Here is a 19278-nt window from a genome sequence, read left to right as displayed (position 1 = left end):
ACAGAAGGATATTGGCTGAATCTCACAATCAAATTGGTCATATCTCACCCAAAAAAAACAATAGATTATATTTTGCATGAATAAAACAGAAGCACATTTTAAGGACCTTTAAGAATTGATGCATAATTGGTTTTGAAATAAAGTAAAATAAAACTTATTTGAAGTATTTTTTATTTAAAATAAACTAAAACAATATTTAATTAAAAATAATTGTATTTAATTTAGCATTAATGTGCTATCCCGCTCCCGCTATAAATGTGCGGGAAGATGTTTGCTATGACACTTCCTCCGCTGACACACCCAGGTAGCGAACAGTTTGCCTCATTGTACGGACGGTACTTCAGTCCCTCTGAAATTTGGCATCAGCCCTGATTATAGTCTATAACAAAGTGCAGAATACTGGAAGCTCGCTCTCTCTCTCTCTCATTTATGAGGAAGCACATCTTCCCTGTTGGCTGATCGCCCTCATTGAACACTTCTTTTGCAGTGTCAGGATCTCGTGTCCCAGACCTCGTCTCCTCTCAGTCACTCAGACTCCTACACGCGTTCTATGGATCCGCTGTTGCCCGCAGGGGATTCTGGGAGGAGGAAAGGACCCGACTCAGAGTATGACGGTGCCACACGACAGCGGCCCAACGACAGAACACAACCACAAGTGAGTCAAACTCAGCGATTCCTTCCGCTTCTGCTCAGATGAGGTTTATCCTAAAAGAGTTCTTCCTCCCTGAAGGAGAAATATGAGGAACGTCAGCGGGAACCTCGCCTGACCTTACGACCCCCGAGTCTGGCGGCTCCGTACACACCGGTCCAGAACTGGCACCACCAGCCCGAGAAGCTCATCTTTGAATCGTGCGGTTACGAGGCCAATGTAATCATATTTCTATCAGCCTCTCTTTATAAAATCATTATTCCCTTGATGGTGTTTAGATGTGATTTTGCCAGACCAACTGAAATCTCTCTCTCTCTCTCTCTCTCTCTCTCTCTCTCTCTCTCTCTCTCTCTCTCTCTCTCTCTCTCTCTCTCTCTCTCTCTCTCTCTCTCTCTCTCTCTCTCTCTCTCTCTCTCGCTCTCTCTCGCTCTCTCTCGCTCTCTCTCTCTCTCGCTCTCTCTCTCTCTCTCTCTCGCTCTCTCTCTCTCTCGCTCTCTCTCTCTCTCTCGCTCGCTCTGCAGTATCTGGGCTCGATGCTCATTAAAGAACTAAGAGGAACGGAGTCAACGCAGGACGCCTGTGCTAAAATGAGGGTAGGTGTTCACTGAGGTGTTCTTCAGCCAGTGAGAGCTCAAGGTCTCTCCTGTGAGCGTCTCGCCAGGACACTGAGATCATCATTATATTCTGGAACGGGCAGCAAGCAGCACTGTCAGGGAAAACTGCCACCCATTCGAGTCCTCTACAGGACACTAGCGCAAAAAAAGACTGTTTCATAATAGATACAGAGGTCTGTCCAGAAAGTGGAAAATTAACTTCTGTGTGTGTGTGTGTGCCAGACTGCAGATTTGCACTTCAAGGGCTGTTTCTGATAAGCAGTCATGTACGTTCGTGTTTAAATGGTTAAATAATTCAGCAGAACTGTTTGCTCAGCCGGTCACTGCAGAGATGTAGTCAGATTGAGCAGTCGGGCCAGAGTGATGCTTTTAATCAAAAGAGCCAGCCAGAGGAGAAAAAACTGTTTTCTTTACTAAGTAAATGATAATAGAAGGGCATAGGGATGTATGAAGGGGATGTATGTCCTTTGAATATTAGCACTGGCTGTTGGTGAATCTTACAATGAAATATTTCAATCTTAAAAATCAATAAATGAACATCTATTTTGGATCAAGAAAAGAAAATAACCACATTTTACATAATAATAATAATAATAAAACGGTAATAATAATTAACCTCATTCACGCACGAACGTTTGAGCTTCTCTTTTTAATGGCGGTTGGCAAACCCACTTGACGGAGCGCACGCCACCTACAGCTCGACACCTGCGGGACAGCAGACGTGAAATAAAGGATCGGGCTTAGGATAGCCAATACCGATCTGTTAAAAAATGCCGAATCGGCCCCGATATATCGATCCTTGAGGTTGACTCGGGTCATCCCTAATTTAAATACTGTAAAGTCATCGTTCAGCTAATGTTTGCTAATGAACCCCAAGCTCTCGATCAAGAACTACTGTTTTACAGTCATGAGAACTTTAGGACAAAACGAATGGTCGACCGATATATCGGACAATATTTGGTGTTTTTTAATTCAGCGTCGGCCGATAAGCGTTTTGTTTTGGCCGATGTGTCAGAAGCAGGACGTGTGTCAGACCAATATATTCAATATATACAACCCGCTATTCACAACCCTTCTATAATTAATAATAATTAATAATTCTCTCTCTCTCTCAGAGGTCGACAGAACAGATGAGGAAGATCCCCACCATCGTCCTCTCCATCACGTACAAGGGTGTGAAATTCATCGATGCTGCCAACAAGGTGATGACATCATCCTCCTCTCGTTCGCCCCAGGCAGGCGATAAACAGCCGCTCGTTAAACTCAAACCCCTCTGGCTCATGGGACATCTCTGTGGGGGGAGGGGGGTGCTGTGTTCTCATCGCGTCACATGACTGATAAACTCAGACTTATTGAGTGACTCCTGGCTGATCCTGAGCTCTGAGTCAATTTCGCTTTGCTAAAGGTCACGGGTGTGTCAAGCGGCTCCTGATTATATTTATTCATATTCATTAAAGTTTTAAGTTGTTTTGATCCTGTAGACACTGCATTGACGCTAATCTGTTATTGTTGTTATTATTAAAATGATGCTTGACATGAACTTTTTTGCTCACCAGCCACTGTGACTAGTGGTTTTCCAAAGTTATTCGCCACTCAGCATTTCCACTGGCCACAATTCTGACATCGATATTTTTAATATCATTTCATAATTTTCCGCAGGTTTATTAGGCCGCTGTCACTTTAAGACCTGACGCACGGATCCATTACACTGTTACACATGCGTTTTCTTTCTCAACTGTTTACATTCACTTAAAACACTGACTGTGTTTACGCGAATACTGGCCAAGACCATATTGACATTGTTTTGTGTATTTGACTGTTTAAGCGAAAAATAACTCAATTTAGTGCTGAGAGGCGGCTTTATGTAGTAAAAATATGTGCAGTCCCTCTGTGAAATTCAAGCCGTGTTACATCAACAATATTCATCCGGAGCAAATTAAACGAGTGAGTGAGTGGAGGCGGGTTTGTGTGTCTCTCGCTGTCGGAGAGATGAGAGATAGAGAAAGAGCAGCTGGTCTCCTGTGTCTATTCTGTGGGAAATTAGTATTGGAAGCATTTCAGATATTTCAGGATCAATATTGAAAAATCAATATTTTGGACAACACTACATTGCACTTAGTTTATTATTTCAGATGCATTTTTAAAAGACTACAATTGAAAAATGTATATATTATTTATAAAATTCAAGCCGCCAGTGTGGCAAGTAGGACTGACTGAAATACACACGCTTTTGGCGGGTATATCTCTCTCTCTCTATATATATAGTGTTTCTGTGATTGCTGTTGAGGCTCTGTATCCTAATATGATCTTGGTTTTGTGTGTGCAGAACGTCATCGCAGAACATGAGATCCGGAACATCTCGTGTGCGGCTCAGGACCCTGAGGACCTCTGCACCTTCGCTTACATCACTAAAGATCTGCAGAGCAGCCATCATTACTGCCATGTGTTCAGCACCGTAGACGTGGTGAGACAAACATGACCAGCGCTTCAGGGGCTCTCAACGGTTGGGCTTCAGTTTCAGATGCAGATTTCTCTCTCACTCTCAAATTCAAATTCAAATGAGCTTTATTGGCATGACTTGTACAGTATTGCCAAAGCATTGGCCATTACATAAGCAATGAACAAAAATCAAAGTCAATAAATCAATCAGTAAACAAATGCATGAAAACATTTATATAAACAAGAAAAAAAAAGAAAAAAACAACACCACCTTTGTACATTTGTACCAACATTCAGACAAGATAAGAATGATTCTGACTTTAGCTCACTCTCTCTCTCTCTCTCTCTCTCTCTCTCTCTCTCTCTCTCACACACACTCACAATGGGCCGTGTGCCAAGACTCTGATAGTATCACAGAGTTTTATAGGAGAGTTTGTGAGCCCATTAAAGTTACATTGATCATACCGCTGCCTGAACGATACAGACACACTAGACCTTGAATACTTACAGCCAGACTCTAGTAGAGATGCAAATAATGATTCATTTGATCGTTCACAAATCAAGCCATTATTAGAACTGATAATTGACTATTCAGGTGATTCATAAATAGCTATAAGCTTTTACTTTTGACTTAAGAGGTTATATTAGGCATGCAATAATTAACAATAAAGACAACAAAACCATCTTTTGAAAATAGATTTTAGTTTCTTTTTTAAAATTAAAAGTGCGATCTAAGTTTTGATCAAAAGTTAATGTATAGACATTTATGAAATATTTACATTTGAAATATATGTTCGGTAACACTTTACAATAAGGTTTCATTAGTTAACGTTAGTTAACTATTTGAGTTAACAAGAACTAAGAATGACCAATACTACTTCAACAATACTACATTTATTAATTTTAGTTAATATTACTTTCAAAATTAACTATGTGTTCCTCATTGTCAGTTCATGTTAGTTAATACATTAATGTTAACAAATGAAACCTTATTGTAAAGTGTTACCAAATGTTCTTATGAACTTTATATTCATTAAAGAATCTTGTTTCCACAAAAAATATGAAGCAGCACTACTGTTTCAACATTGAAAACAATAATAATAATAATAATAAATGTTTCTTTATCAAATCAGCATATTAGAATGAATTCTGAAGGATCATGTGACACTGGAGTAATGATGCTGAAATGCAGCTTTGATCACAAGAATAAATTACATTTTAAAATACATTACAATAGAATACAATGGAAGCTTGTTTCTGCCACACAATAAAAAATAAAGCTAATTCTGACTTTTTTTTCAGTCATAATGTGATATAAACTCACAACTGAGAGTTATAAAATCTGAATTGTGAGATATAAACTCATAAAATATGCGCGTAGATGCACAGAGAAATGCTGCTTATGTCCCTTTTCAGAGACTCCATGATGTCTAAAGTGCAATTATATGAAAAGCTGCTCTTCATTACTCTACTTGACATAACTAAGCTTTCCATTTCACACTTTATGAGTTAAAATGCCTCTTAAGTGCAGTATTATGGTGGAGGCTTGTAGAAATGTACTGATGTATGACTCTGTTGATGAGGCTATTTAAGAAACCTCTGAAGATGGATCGAGGTCATTTGAGCTCTTTGATAATTTCTTAATTGCTGTTTAAGCACTCCATCATCGTAGTTAATCGCTGTGTGTCCACCTCCCGTCAGAACCTGACCTACGAGATCATCCTGACACTGGGACAGGCGTTTGAAGTGGCCTATCAGCTGGCACTGCAGGCCCAGAGGACCAGACAGCAGCAGAACGCCGAGATCATCGAGACCAAGAGCAGCAGACCCACGCCCAAACCACGGGGGAGCATGCGCAAGTCAGGGGTGAGCGCACACACACACACACACACACACACACACACACATCCTGAGCACCAACACAGCGGTTCCTACACAGCTTCCTCCAGTCAGGCTGCACAGGTTTTTACCAGTTGCGCAAAAGTGGATATTTTGGTCCGATTTTACACCATGTTTGATGTGTGGTTGGTTTGTTTTAGATGTCAGTCAGACGGTCTCTTCCTATTTTCCATCTTCATACCAAACTTGGGTCTTCAGCCGACAAAGTTTAAATCCCGTCTGGCTAGAGCTCTTCTCATAATGTTACTCATTATGTCCGTAAGTGAAGAACAGACAGTCTTTAGTGGCTGTTTGGACACATTCGACCATGTTACACTACGAAAGCAATCCGGTCGAATGTGTTTTCAACTCCCTCTAGAAGAGGTGGAAAGTGAACAAGCTCAAAGCATTTTAGACCTGTATTTAGAGTCGTCCGCTTGTGATCGACCAAAACATCTTAATATCTAAATGGTAAATGGGTCTAAGTGGGCAGTTTCTAGCCAGAATATGCCGTCAATACATGAGCTACATGAACATACGCAAAGATTAAAAGCGAACTCTCCTAATTATTATAAGTATTCGAATAATATAATTTATTAATAATTCTATATTTGAAAGTTAGATGTAGTGTTGTCGAAAGTACCGACTAAAGCACCAAGTCGGTACTGAAATTGTAAAATGTGACGATACATTTCCCTCTAGCATTTTGAGCGGATTCTTACACGCCTCTGATTGGCCATCGTGTTCACTTGCTCAACATATACGTCTCTGATTGGCTACAATGATCAACGCTTCCAAAGCATGTTGTAAATGGACATCTTTGATGCTCTTCATTGAGCGCTTACACAGATACACACGAGAGCGTTTAAAAGATCCCTAATATATCCACTGATAGACGCCTGCTTTCGAACGCTGGATCAATCATAAAAACAGAAAACATATAAACCCACTGCTGAGTCCTAGAGCTCAATGATCCTCCAAAACCCATCTGTCTGTGTCTGCATTTGTAGTCCAGTCCAGTCACTGCTTAATGTTTACATGTTTCTTTGGTCTCATCCTCTCAGTTCAGCTTCACCTTGCTGTATTCTTGTTCAAATTATTCTTTACACTTTCCAGTGCTCAGTTTCCATCTTTCCTTCATCCAGCTCGTCCTTTATTCACCTTGTCACTTCAATAGCTCCAATTCCCATGGTTCCTCTCTTTCTATGACTTACTGGCAGATCCATATCTAGCCCATGTTTGCTGTAGTGGATGTTTTATTTACCAGTGCTTTGACAAGCATGTATAGTGCTGTGGAGCCCCCTGCTGGTGCTGTGAGGAAGCACACAATTAGATGAGGCTGCGAGCGCTAGATTACATACTTTTTATCAAATAGGTTAGTTTAGAGACCATAAAGACAAATTATTTCAAATAAATGCTGTTATTTTAAAGTTTCTATGGAAGCTTGTTTCCACCACAGAATAAAAATAAAAAAGGTAATTGCGACTTTTTATCTCACAATTCTGACTTTTTTCTCACAATTGCGAGTTTAAATTTCAGAATTGCGAGATAAAAAGTCAGAATTGCGAGATATAAAGTGAAATTTCGAGATATAAACTCAGAATTGAGTAATTGAGAGATATAAAGTCAGAATTGAGAGATATAAAGTCAGAATTGAGTAATTGAGAGATATAAAGTCAGAATTGTGAGATATAAAGTCAGAATTGCGAGATATAAAGTCAGAATTGCGAGATATAAAGTCAGAATTGAGTAATTGAGAGATATAAAGTCAGAATTGTGAGATATAAACTCAGAATTGCGAGATATAAAGTCAGAATTGCGAGATATAAAGTCAGAATTGAGTAATTGAGAGATATAAAGTCAGAATTGTGAGATATAAACTCAGAATTGCGAGATATAAAGTCAGAATTGCGAGATATAAAGTCAGAATTGCGAGATATAAAGTCAGAATTGAGTAATTGAGAGATATAAAGTCAGAATTGTGAGATATATAGTCAGAATTGCGAGATATAAAGTCAGAATTGAGAGATATAAAGTTAGAATTGCGTGAAATAATTCTGACTTTATATCTCGCAATTCTGACTATTTCACGCAATTCTAACTTTATATCTCTCAATTCTGACTTTATATCTCGCAATTCTGACTGAGTAATTGAGATATAAAGTCAGAATTGTGAGATATATATAGTCAGAATTGAGTAATTGAGAGATATAAAGTCAGAATTGTGAGATATATAGTCAGAATTGAGAGATATAAAGTCAGAATTGCGAGATATAAAGTCAGAATTGATAGATATAAAGTCAGAATTGAGTAATTGAGAGATATAAAGTCAGAATTGCGAGATAAAAAGTCAGAATTGCGAGATATAAAGTCAGAATTGAGTAATTCAGAGATATAAAGTCATAATTGCGAGATATAAAGTCATAATTGCGAGATATAAAGTCAGAATTGAGAGATATAAAGTCAGAATTGAGTAATTGAGAGATATAAAGTCAGAATTGTGAGATATATAGTCAGAATTGCGAGATATAAAGTCAGAATTGAGAGATATAAAGTCAGAATTGAGAGATATAAAGTCAGAATTGCGTGAAATAAAGTCAGAATTGTGAGATATATTGTCAGAATTAAGTAATTGTGAGATATAAAGTCAGAATTGTGAGATATATAGTCAGAATTGAGAGATATAAAGTCAGAATTGTGATATATATATAGTCAGAATTGAGAGATATATAGTCAGAATTGTGAGATATATAGTCAGAATTGCGAGATATAAAGTCAGAATTGCGAGATATAAAGTCAGAATTGAGTAATTGAGAGATATAAAGTCAGAATTGCGAGATATAAAGTCAGAATTGCGAGATAAAAAGTCAGAATTGCGAGATATAAAGTCAGAATTGAGTAATTGAGAGATATAAAGTCAGAATTGTGAGATATATAGTCAGAATTGAGAGATATAAAGTCAGAATTGTGAGATATAAAGTCAGAATTGAGTAATTGCGAGATATAAAGTCAGAATTGCGAGATATAAAGTCAGAATTGCGAGATATAAAGTCAGAATAAAGTCAGAATTGCGAGATATAAAGTCAGAATTGCGAGATATAAAGTCAGAATTGCGAGATATAAAGTCAGAATTGCGAGATATAAAGTCAGAATTGCGAGATATAAAGTTAGAATTGAGTAATTGAGAGATATAAAGTCAGAATTGAGAGATATAAAGTCAGAATTGAGAGATATAAAGTCAGAATTGAGTAATTGAGAGATATAAAGTCAGAATTGAGAGATATAAAGTCAGAATTGAGAGATATAAAGTCAGAATTGAGAGATATAAAGTCAGAATTGAGTAATTGAGAGATATAAAGTCAGAATTGCGAGATATATAGTCAGAATTGCGAGATATAAAGTCAGAATTGAGAGCTATAAAGTCAGAATTGAGAGATATAAAGTCAGAATTGCGTGAAATAAAGTCAGAATTGCGAGATATAAAGTCAGAATTGAGTAATTGAGATATAAAGTCAGAATTGTGAGATATATTGTCAGAATTGAGTAATTGAGAGATATAAAGTCAGAATTGTGAGATATATAGTCAGAATTGAGAGATATAAAGTCAGAATTACGAGATATAAAGTCAGAATTGCAAGATATAAAGTCAGAATTGCGAGATATAAAGTCAGAATTGCAAGATATAAAGTCAGAATTGCGAGATATAAAGTCAGAATTGAGTAATTGAGAGATATAAAGTCATAATTGCGAGATATAAAGTCATAATTGCGAGATATAAAGTCAGAATTGCAAGATATAAAGTCAGAATTGCAAGATATAAAGTCAGAATTGCGAGATATAAAGTCAGAATTGAGTAATTGAGAGATATAAAGTCATAATTGCGAGATATAAAGTCAGAATTGCGAGATATAAAGTCAGAATTGCAAGATATAAAGTCAGAATTGCGAGATATAAAGTCAGAATTGAGTAATTGAGAGATATAAAGTCAGAATTGCGAGATATAAAGTCATAATTGCGAGATATAAAGTCAGAATTGAGAGATTTAAAGTCAGAATTGAGTAATTGAGAGATATAAAGTCAGAATTGAGAGATAAAGTCAGAATTGAGTAATTGAGAGATATAAAGTCAGAATTGTGAGATATATAGTCAGAATTGAGAGATATAAAGTCAGAATTGAGTAATTGAGAGATATAAAGTCAGAATTGATAGATATAAAGTCAGAATTGTGAGATATAAAGTCAGAATTGAGTAATTGCGAGATATAAAGTCAGAATTGCGAGATATAAAGTCAGAATTGCGAGATATAAAGTCAGAATTGCGAGATATAAAGTCAGAATTGCGAGATATAAAGTCAGAATTGAGTAATTGAGAGATATAAAGTCAGAATTGAGAGATATAAAGTCAGAATTGAGTAATTGGGGATATTTAATTAATCAATCAACGATACTATTGATCAGCATTACCAAACGTAGACGTTCCACTAGAAACAAACATTGATGTATTGTTCTAATTTATTACTGTGAAGCTGCTTTGATACAACCTGTGTTGTGAAAAGCGCTATATAAATAAACTTGACTTGACTTGACTTAATTGAGAGATATAAAGTCAGAATTGAGAGATATAAAGTCAGAATTGAGTAATTGAGAGATATAAAGTCAGAATTGTGAGATATATAGTCAGAATTGTGAGATATAAAGTCAGAATTGAGTAATTGCGAGATATAAAGTCAGAATTGCGAGATATAAAGTCAGAATTGCGAGATATAAAGTCAGAATTGAGAGATATAAAGTCAGGATTGCGTGAAATAAAGTCAGAATTGCGAGATATAAAGTCAGAATTGAGTAATTGAGATATAAAGTCAGAATTGTGAAATATATTGTCAGAATTGAGTAATTGAGAGATATAAAGTCAGAATTGAGAGATATAAAGTCAGAATTGTGAGATATATATAGTCAGAATTGAGAGATATAAAGTCAGAATTGTGAGATATAAAGTCAGAATTGTGAGATATAAAGTCAGAATTGAGAGATATAAAGTCAGAATTGCGAGATATAAAGTCAGAATTGCAAGATATAAAGTCAGAATTGCGAGATATAAAGTCAGAATTGAGTAATTGAGAGATATAAAGTCAGAATTGCGAGATATAAAGTCAGAATTGCGAGATAAAAAGTCAGAATTGCGAGATATAAAGTCAGAATTGAGTAATTGTGAGATAAAAAGTCATAATTACTGAATCTTTTAAAATATTTTATTATTCTATAGCTTCTGTAAGTTTCTATTCATCAAAGAATCCTGAAAAAAAGTATCACTGTTTCCAGAGAAATATTAAGCAGCACAACTGTTTTATAATAAATGTTTCTTGAGCATCAAATCATCATATCAGAATGATTTCTGAAGGATCATGTGACACTGAAGACTGGAGTAATGATGCTGAAAATTCAGCTTTACTGTCACAGGAATAAATTACATTTTAACATATATTCACAGTGAAATAGTAATTTTAAAGTGTAAAAAATATTTCACAATATCAGAGTTTTTACTGTATTTTTGGTGAGCAGAAGAGACTGTTTTCAGAAACATTAAAACCCTTACCAAACCCAAACCTTTCAACTGTATTTAGATGCAATATGGGGTTCCTTTACAATTCAATGAATATTCTGGGTTACATACACTTGTCAGAAACACTTTATTTTACAGTGTCCTTGCTTGTAAAAATTAGGTAATAACCCTGAACTCAACCTTAACCCATGTAGTTTCCTTATATTACCAGTACCTTCTTGGGTAATAAAGTGCAAACTTTTAACTAAATCAAATGTTGTTGTTTTTAACCAGTAACTTTAAAAGCTTCAGGTCTCGTTCAGAAGCAGTAATGCTCCTGTGAAGGACACCTGAGGCGAATCTCTCGTACTGTGAGAGGAGTTGGTGTTTTCATAAAGCTCAGTGACGGCCAGGTGTTGACCGCTCTCCGATGCTCTGCTCTTTCAGGTGGAGGCGCTGGATGTGGACGCTCACGGTCAGAGCAGTGCGTCCTGGATCATGGACTCCAAAGATCCCAAGCGCACCGTCAGCACCAAGTACGAGACCACCATATTCTGATTGGACGATCCTCTCCTCCACGTCCCCCTCCCCCCACCCCCCTCACACCTTTTCCTTTTGCTCTGTGCCTTCACTCTCTAGATAGACATGACCGAACTCCTTCCTCCTCGCTCTCCTCCACATGGAAGACACCTTCTCCATTCACCTCTTACTTCTCCGTCTGTCTCGCACAGTCCTGACGCCTTTCCCGAGGCCTCCAGTCTCACTCAAACAAACACATTTCCCGCCGTCCTGACGTAGCCCTGTAGGTTTAGGAGCCTGTAGTCGTATCATAACCGTCCCGAAACCAAAGTATAAGTGCTGAGGACCAGAACATCTCATCAGTGCTGTCATGTAACCTTCCTGTTTCAAACGTCAAGAAACTAACATTTCCAACTCCGTTCTGCTCAAAGGACTCCACCTCCATCTTTCACACTGACCGTTTTTTTTTTCTCTTAACTAGTTTTTCTTTCTTTTCCTCTCTTCTGTGGTGCTTGTCTCTACCAGGCGTCGACCGCAATGAGACACTGATGAAGACTCTCCTCCTCTTCCTCCTCTTCAGTTTCAGCTAAAACGCCTGGACTTCACTAAACATGTAGCGTCGAATTAAAAAAACACCGCCAAGGATTACGTTAAAGGCACTTTCCATGAAAATTGTACATTTTGGTGTCCCGTAATTATTATTTTTTGGAGCAATAAAGGCACAATTCACATAATATTTTGAATTAGAACGGTAAGACTTTACAATAAGGTTCATTAGTTAACCATTAATGTTAGTTAACATGAACTAAGAATTAAATGCATTTATTAAAATTAGTTGATATTAATTTCAACATTTACTGATATATTATTAAAATCAAAGGTTGTATTTGTTAACATTTAATTAATGCACTGTGAACTAACATGAACAAACAATGAACAGCTGGAGTTTTATTAGCTAACACTAACAAAGATTAATAAAAACTGTAACAAATGTATTGCTCATTGTTTGTTAGTTCATGTTAGTTAATACATTAACTAATGTTAACTAATTAACCTTATTGTAAAGTGTGACATTAGAACTAATAAACATGTTAGATGAGCCGTTGTCTAAAAATAACATGATCGCATGTACAGCCAACAGTCAAAACAGCACAGAAGTGTTTTATTTGACTTGAAACAATTACCTTATTGTTAATTAATTGCCAAAAATATATTTTGCTGTGTCCCATAATTTGAGTGCACTGTATTTACTCTTTATTTATTTTATTTAAATAATAGTTTTTCATAAAATTGTTACATCATTTGGACCTTACAAACAACCTCATTTAATTTTGTAATTTCCCAACATTTAGGAATTCATATAAAAGTAATAATATTTGTATAATAATCTTATAATAACTGTATAATATTTAGTTTGACCTCCTGAGGTGATGGACCGAGGTTAAGCACCTCCTTCCCTTTGCTACAAAGAATAAAAGAAATGGCTTGACTTTAAAGCGATGAAATTTCTGTCATTAATTACTCACGCTCATGTCGTTCCAAACCTGTACAGCTTTCCTTAATCTTCAGGACACAAATGAAAACAAAAATGCAAACAAAGCACTTGCGTGTCTTCACAAAATTCGCATGGATTACTTTAATGATGTCTTTACTATCTTTCTGGGGCTTGAAAGCGGTAGTTGCGTAGACTGTCAATGGAGGGACAGAAAACTCTCCGATTTCATCATAAAGATCTTCATTTGTGTTCTGAAGATGAGCGAATGTCTTATGGGTTTGGAACGACACGAGGGAGAGTAATTAATGACAGACATTTCATGTGTGGGTGAACTATGCTTTAAGTTTTAGTCAAGGCCCATCTTGTACCCTTTTTCATGGAAAGTGCGAGTAAATTATCAGATGTTAAGCATTGTTTGCAGTTTGTGTTCTTTTAGCTCACTTACTGACATCTAAAAATATTATGATGGACTGTGAGGGCTAGATGGATTATTATTAGTCCTGTTATGTTACTATGCACATCTAATTGATGCTATACATTCTGTCCATCCTAACATACTGGCAGAAGCTTCTTTGAGTACATTAGAAGTGAACTGAATTGGGATTGAAGTACCTCGCTGTAAATGTGATTTTGTTGCCAGTATATGGATTTGCGTTTAGCACTGTGATATGATGTGTTGTCTTAAGTCTGAGTTAGCAGACCAGGCTGGGCCTAAATGTCTGAACCAAATCACAAAGAGGTGTCTGAGCAGATCGCCAGCTCAAAATGTGTCTGACGTCAAGGAATCAAAGTCTCGTGTAACATCGACTGCTTGTTATCGGCGTGATCAGGTGGTACACGCACAAGCAGACTCGAAACAGTGTTGTAGTAAACATGGGTTCGTACAAGATCAAATGTCATTGTGGTTTAGAAAAGCTGTTTTGTCTTTTGTTTTACTTTGGGATTTAAATGTGGAATTATGTTCATGTATTCTTCACAAGCCTTAACAATTCTCATGCGATCATGTAAAAATATGGGTGCATTCACAAATACATAATCAGGGGAAACAACTAAATGTCTCCGCATTCAGAATATCATGATGATATGGAAGCCCATCCGCCACATAAGAAACAAAAAAACATGCTTTGGTTAGTCATACTTGATATATCTCATAATTTCAGCTTTTATATCATGTTTATGAGGTTGTATGCCATAATTATGAGAAGTCGAAATTGTCATAATTGACTTTTTATGCCAGACTAAGTTGAAAGTGACATACTAAATCATAAATATGATATAAAAAGTTGAAATTGATGACTTTTACTTCTTTTACTTTTATGACTTTTAATTATATTGACTTACTAAATCATAAATGATGTAAAAAGATGAAATTATGAGATTAAAAACTCAAAATTGAGATAAAAAGTAATCGGACAGAAGTCATAATGACTTTTTGTCAAAATTATGACTTTATATCTCAGTTACAACCTTTTTATCTCATAATTTTCTTTTTAACCTCTTAATTATCTTATAATTATGACCTCATAAATTCAACGTTTTATGTCATAATTATGATTTACCCAAGCATTATGTTCTTTGTGTGGCAGAAATTGGCTTTCATATGACGACACACTGGCAGCCAGTTTTATTTGTTGCATCCTTTTACAGTAAGGACAGTTGTACAGTGATGACAGAATTAGTTCAGTATCTAAGGACAAAGTTATGTTTATGGACCTGTGATCAGCATCTCATCCCGTCTAACATCTCTCTGTATTGCCTGCTGCTCTCTCTTCATCCTGAAACGTTTCTAACTGTCCCTTTACGTCAGTCTGCTGCTTCTGTTGTGCTTTATTCAGTTCTCTCCTCAAAGTCCTCTCCCTTTGGACACCGAGGGCTAGCCGTTTGTAATGCCTAATAGTCAACGTGGATATAATATGTGATATAATGATTCATGACCTGGGGAGCTGATTGAGACGCATCCATAAAGCCTGATGTAGGAATGACCATAAATAAATACATAGACATTAAATATTAATTATGTACAATAAACATCTGAGAGAGTGGGCACGGAGACGCATGAAACTAGCAGGAAATATTTTTCCTAAGACGACATCTGTGCAAAAGCTGTGGTCTATTCCAGTCTTAAAGGTCTAATCGGTTAGTGTGCTAACTATAAGCTATAAGAACCATATATACACTATAATTTGTGTAGATATGTCCAGGGCTTGACATTAAAATCTGACAAATGTGTGTGTATTTCAGCAGTGGCGTGTTACGCACTCACTCCCACATATAATATATACATTTTTCAATTGTGTTCTTTTAGAAAGGCATTTGAAATTATAAACTATGCCAATGTAGTGTTGTCAAAAATATAGATTTTTCAATATCGATACTGAAATATCTGAAACACGTCCAATACTAATTTTCCACAGAATAGATAGCGGAGACCAACTGCTCTCTCTCTCTCTCTCTCTCTCTCTCGCTCTCGCTCTCGCTCTCTCTCTCTCTCTCTCTCTCTCTCTCTCTCTCTCTCTCTCTCTCTCTCTCTCTCTCTCTCTCTCTCTCTCTCTCTCTCTCTCTCTCTCTCTCTCTCTCTCTCTCTCTCTCTCTGACAGCGAGTGACACACAAACCCGCCTCTCCTCACTCACTCGTTTCATTTGATACAGATGAATATTGTTGGTGTTACAGGGCTTGAATTTCGCCGTGGGATTCCACATATTGGCCATAATTTTCTCGTTCCCGCAGATTTTGTTCTCACACCCAAACTGTGGCACATAAAGCCGCCTCTCAGCACTAAATTGAGGTTTTTTTTGCTGCTTATTGCGCCTAAACAGTCAAATACACACAAAATAATGTCAAAATGCCAGTCTTTGCGAGTATTCATGTGTAAACAGTCAGTTATGTTTTAAGTGAACATAAAGGAAAGAAAACGCATGTGTCTGTGCGTCAGGTCTTAAAGTGACAGCAGCCTAATAAACCTGCGGATAAATTATGAGATGATATTAAAAATATCTATATGGCAGTTTTCCCCATGGTATCGATGTCAGAATTGTGGCCAGAGGAAATGCTGAGTGGCGAGTAACTTCTAGTCACAGTGGCTGGTGAGCAAAAAAGTTAATGTCAATCCCTGGTTATATCACATGATATTTGATGCGTAATCGAAGTCTCCGTGAAATGTCATTTGTATCCCATTTTAATCAGATGTGTTTCTGAGTGAAACGAGATATTCATCAAGAATATTGTAGATTATTCAGTTGGCTGGGACTAGTGCGTCCTACACACCAGAACATACGTCAACACTGGTAATGTATGATTTCTAGTCAGGCTGCCTAAAATATCAAGACACGTTTTGAGCAATGCTCTCTTTAGTGTCCAAAGGGGAGAAGATTTAGTGGGGGAAATTATTGGTACTACAGCATCTTTCCTTTCCACACCTTCTTTTCTCATATCTGTTGTAAATGGTATTGGCATGTTAACTAGATCCCACACTTTATTTGTTTGATTTGTTTTAATCCCTGTGTGTGTATGTCTCCCTGTAGCTGACCAGTGTGTCGGATGCCAAACAGAAAGGAAAGTTGGGATGCCAGTGACAGCATGACTGTAGATGAAGCATCAGTTGTATTTCGTGTGTGTGTGTGTGTGTTCGCGTGTTTATATAGTTATATGTAAGTGTGTGAAGACTACTCACGCCTGCAGTGATCTCCTCCCCATCCCATTAAACACACGAGCCAAAGACAGACCCGTCCGCTGCTCCGCTTGCACACTATTTTAACTCCCACACTTAACGAAACCTCTCCCTTTGATAAACATCTTGCTTTTATCAGACTTCAGACGTGTTCAAAGACTTAGAAACACGCAGCAGTCGCTGTACTCTCACGCGGCGACAGGAGCCAGCGTTGACGTCGTCTTTGCTTTGATTTCGGTCGAGGTTTGTTTGACTTTCTTTGTGAAGCGACAGTCTACACACTCCTGTTTTATCTGTGATTTTGTCGTCTAAACTGATGGTCTTTCATCTCGCAAAGTGCAGATGCTTTCATTTTGTCTGATAACTTTGAAAATAAAACCAGTAAGTTAAAAACACTGATTCTAGTTCACCAAAACACTGATTAGACAGTTCAGTCTTGTCTTTTGATGTCCAATTCAGATCAATCCATCCGTAAGTTGAGATGTTTGATTCGTACTGTCAGTATTTCAAGTCGGTCAACCGACGGGCTTTAGTACATGCGTCTGTAAAGCTGAACAATATGGGCAAGACCATTCAGACATGAGGAATGTGAACTATGGTACAAGCTTCAATAGGAAAGGTTTGACAGAAACTCAATGGCAGTTTAACGGGAGATACTCTGTGTTGTGACGTCTTATGGTACACTATTATGATTAGTTAATAACTTTATGATGGCATGAGATTGGTACAGTCCAGATCTTGGTACTTGTAGTGACTTTTACACGTATACTGTGATTTCTAATACAAAATGATGACGTTAATGTGACACTACAAACAACAGCAGCGAGTTGTTTTTATGTGTAGAATTTCTTAATGGAACTGTTTGTCTCCTTCCTTTTTAATGATTAAGTTGCAGAAAGCAGGGTATGTCGAAAAAAAATTATAATGAAACCGATGAAAAGGTTTAAATTTGCATATCCATCCGTCTTAGACAAACCTGTGCTTATATTTTGTGTAGATAATAATGCATAAATATGAGGTTTTAGATGGGAAATATTCCTATATGCATTTAGCCCTAGTTTACAAGGATTTTAAGTCTGGTACTTTTTAGTTTGATTATTTTGAATCTTCATTTTTAACATGGTACGTTAAAAATGGGTACAGTGCTAAATACAAGCAGATGCTAATGCTAGCACCTGTAACAGCCGCAGTGTTTGCACAACTAATCACATTAGCGAATACAACGGTGACAGTTCAGATCATACTCATGGCTAAATGATTAAAATATAAACAATACTGGATTGTAAAGTAATCCTGGGTGGTCTGTCTTTTGATACTTGAATGATTATGCTTTTATAGATATCTCTCTCTATATATATGTATATGTATGTACTGTATGTATGTATTTTTTTTTTTTTCTGTTTACTTTTTGGTCATGTTTTTGTCATATCTAGAGAGGAACGTCTTTTTAAAGCTCAACATATCATGGTGTAAGTGAGCATGAGACTGACAATGGTTATCTCTGAGAGACCTTGCCACAGAATCAAAGAGAACGATTGTAAATAATCTTGGGCTTCCAGTCTTTTTTATGATTATTATTTTTCATAATTGTACATCCAATAAATGAAGAGATGATATCCAGTGTCATGTCATTTTTTTTATCCATAGCATTAAGCACCAAATGTGAAGGTTCTTGCACATAAATGTCCATTTGTATTTGAGATCAAAAGCACATTCAGCTCATTTTATTTAGCACAAATATTAACTTTGTTTATGTTTTGAATTTTTTTTTTGTGCAAATAACAGGTGAAAATCAAAGATCTTCAAGTTGTAAAAGTTTTATTCAAAAACATTTAGGGACAGAAATTCCCCCATTTTAGACCTGCAAGGTGTTAAATGAACATTTGGACACAGTATATTAATGATCTGTATTACAGAAAGACACAGCAACAATTTCACTCGACAGTTTCACACAACAATTTAAATATTTCCCAGACAACAACATGCAAAAATTTTACAATATCAGAAAAACTGTTTCAAATGTGATTTTACAAGCTGACAACAAAACAGTTTTCAGAGAGATTATAATGTCAGATTTGTTTCCTTGAGGGTTGACAAATGTACCACAAAAATATACAATCAGATATTTTCTCTTTGGACAATGTCAGTGTTTGACAATGGACATTACCGCTGTGCCGATATTTGCGTGCTGAAACTTTTTTGCTTTTTGTATTTTTGTTGTCAGTTGCTTTGTTAGATGATTCATGTGCTTCTAAAATTGTGAAATCAACTAATTGGCAACAAGTAATGGCTCATTCTTTTTTTGTTGTGCTTTTGCTATTTTCATAATTTTGCCAGTGACGAAAACCACACATATTGTGCTTAAACAACAGCAGCAAATTCTTAACCAATCACCAGGTTAACTTGGTAATTTCATGAGATCTGGGGCCAGTTTCATAAACGCACATGATTTAAGTCTTAAAAACTTTTCTAACCAAC

The 19278-nt window shown here is 36.7% G+C and overlaps 1 protein-coding gene across 1 annotated transcript in view; it reads left to right on the top strand.

Moving 5' to 3' along the window:
• The window catches only part of LOC308703183 (ankyrin repeat and SAM domain-containing protein 1A), a 109458-nt gene extending 97640 nt beyond the window's left edge, over window positions 1–11818 (top strand). Inside the window, exons 20-26 of the mRNA XM_081386504.1 lie at window positions 488–655; window positions 731–868; window positions 1171–1242; window positions 2379–2465; window positions 3590–3727; window positions 5404–5568; window positions 11566–11818. Coding sequence (XP_081242630.1) covers window positions 488–655; window positions 731–868; window positions 1171–1242; window positions 2379–2465; window positions 3590–3727; window positions 5404–5568; window positions 11566–11676 — 879 coding nt within the window. The 3' untranslated portion in view covers window positions 11677–11818. The remainder of the gene's footprint in view (window positions 1–487; window positions 656–730; window positions 869–1170; window positions 1243–2378; window positions 2466–3589; window positions 3728–5403; window positions 5569–11565) is intronic.
• The last annotated feature ends 7460 nt before the right edge of the window (window positions 11819–19278 follow it).

The sequence above is a fragment of the Scardinius erythrophthalmus genome (genome assembly GCF_964197995.2).
Source record: "Scardinius erythrophthalmus genome assembly, chromosome: 15".
Classification (NCBI taxonomy): domain Eukaryota; kingdom Metazoa; phylum Chordata; class Actinopteri; order Cypriniformes; family Leuciscidae; genus Scardinius; species Scardinius erythrophthalmus.
This window is presented reverse-complemented; position numbering and strand designations above follow the sequence as displayed.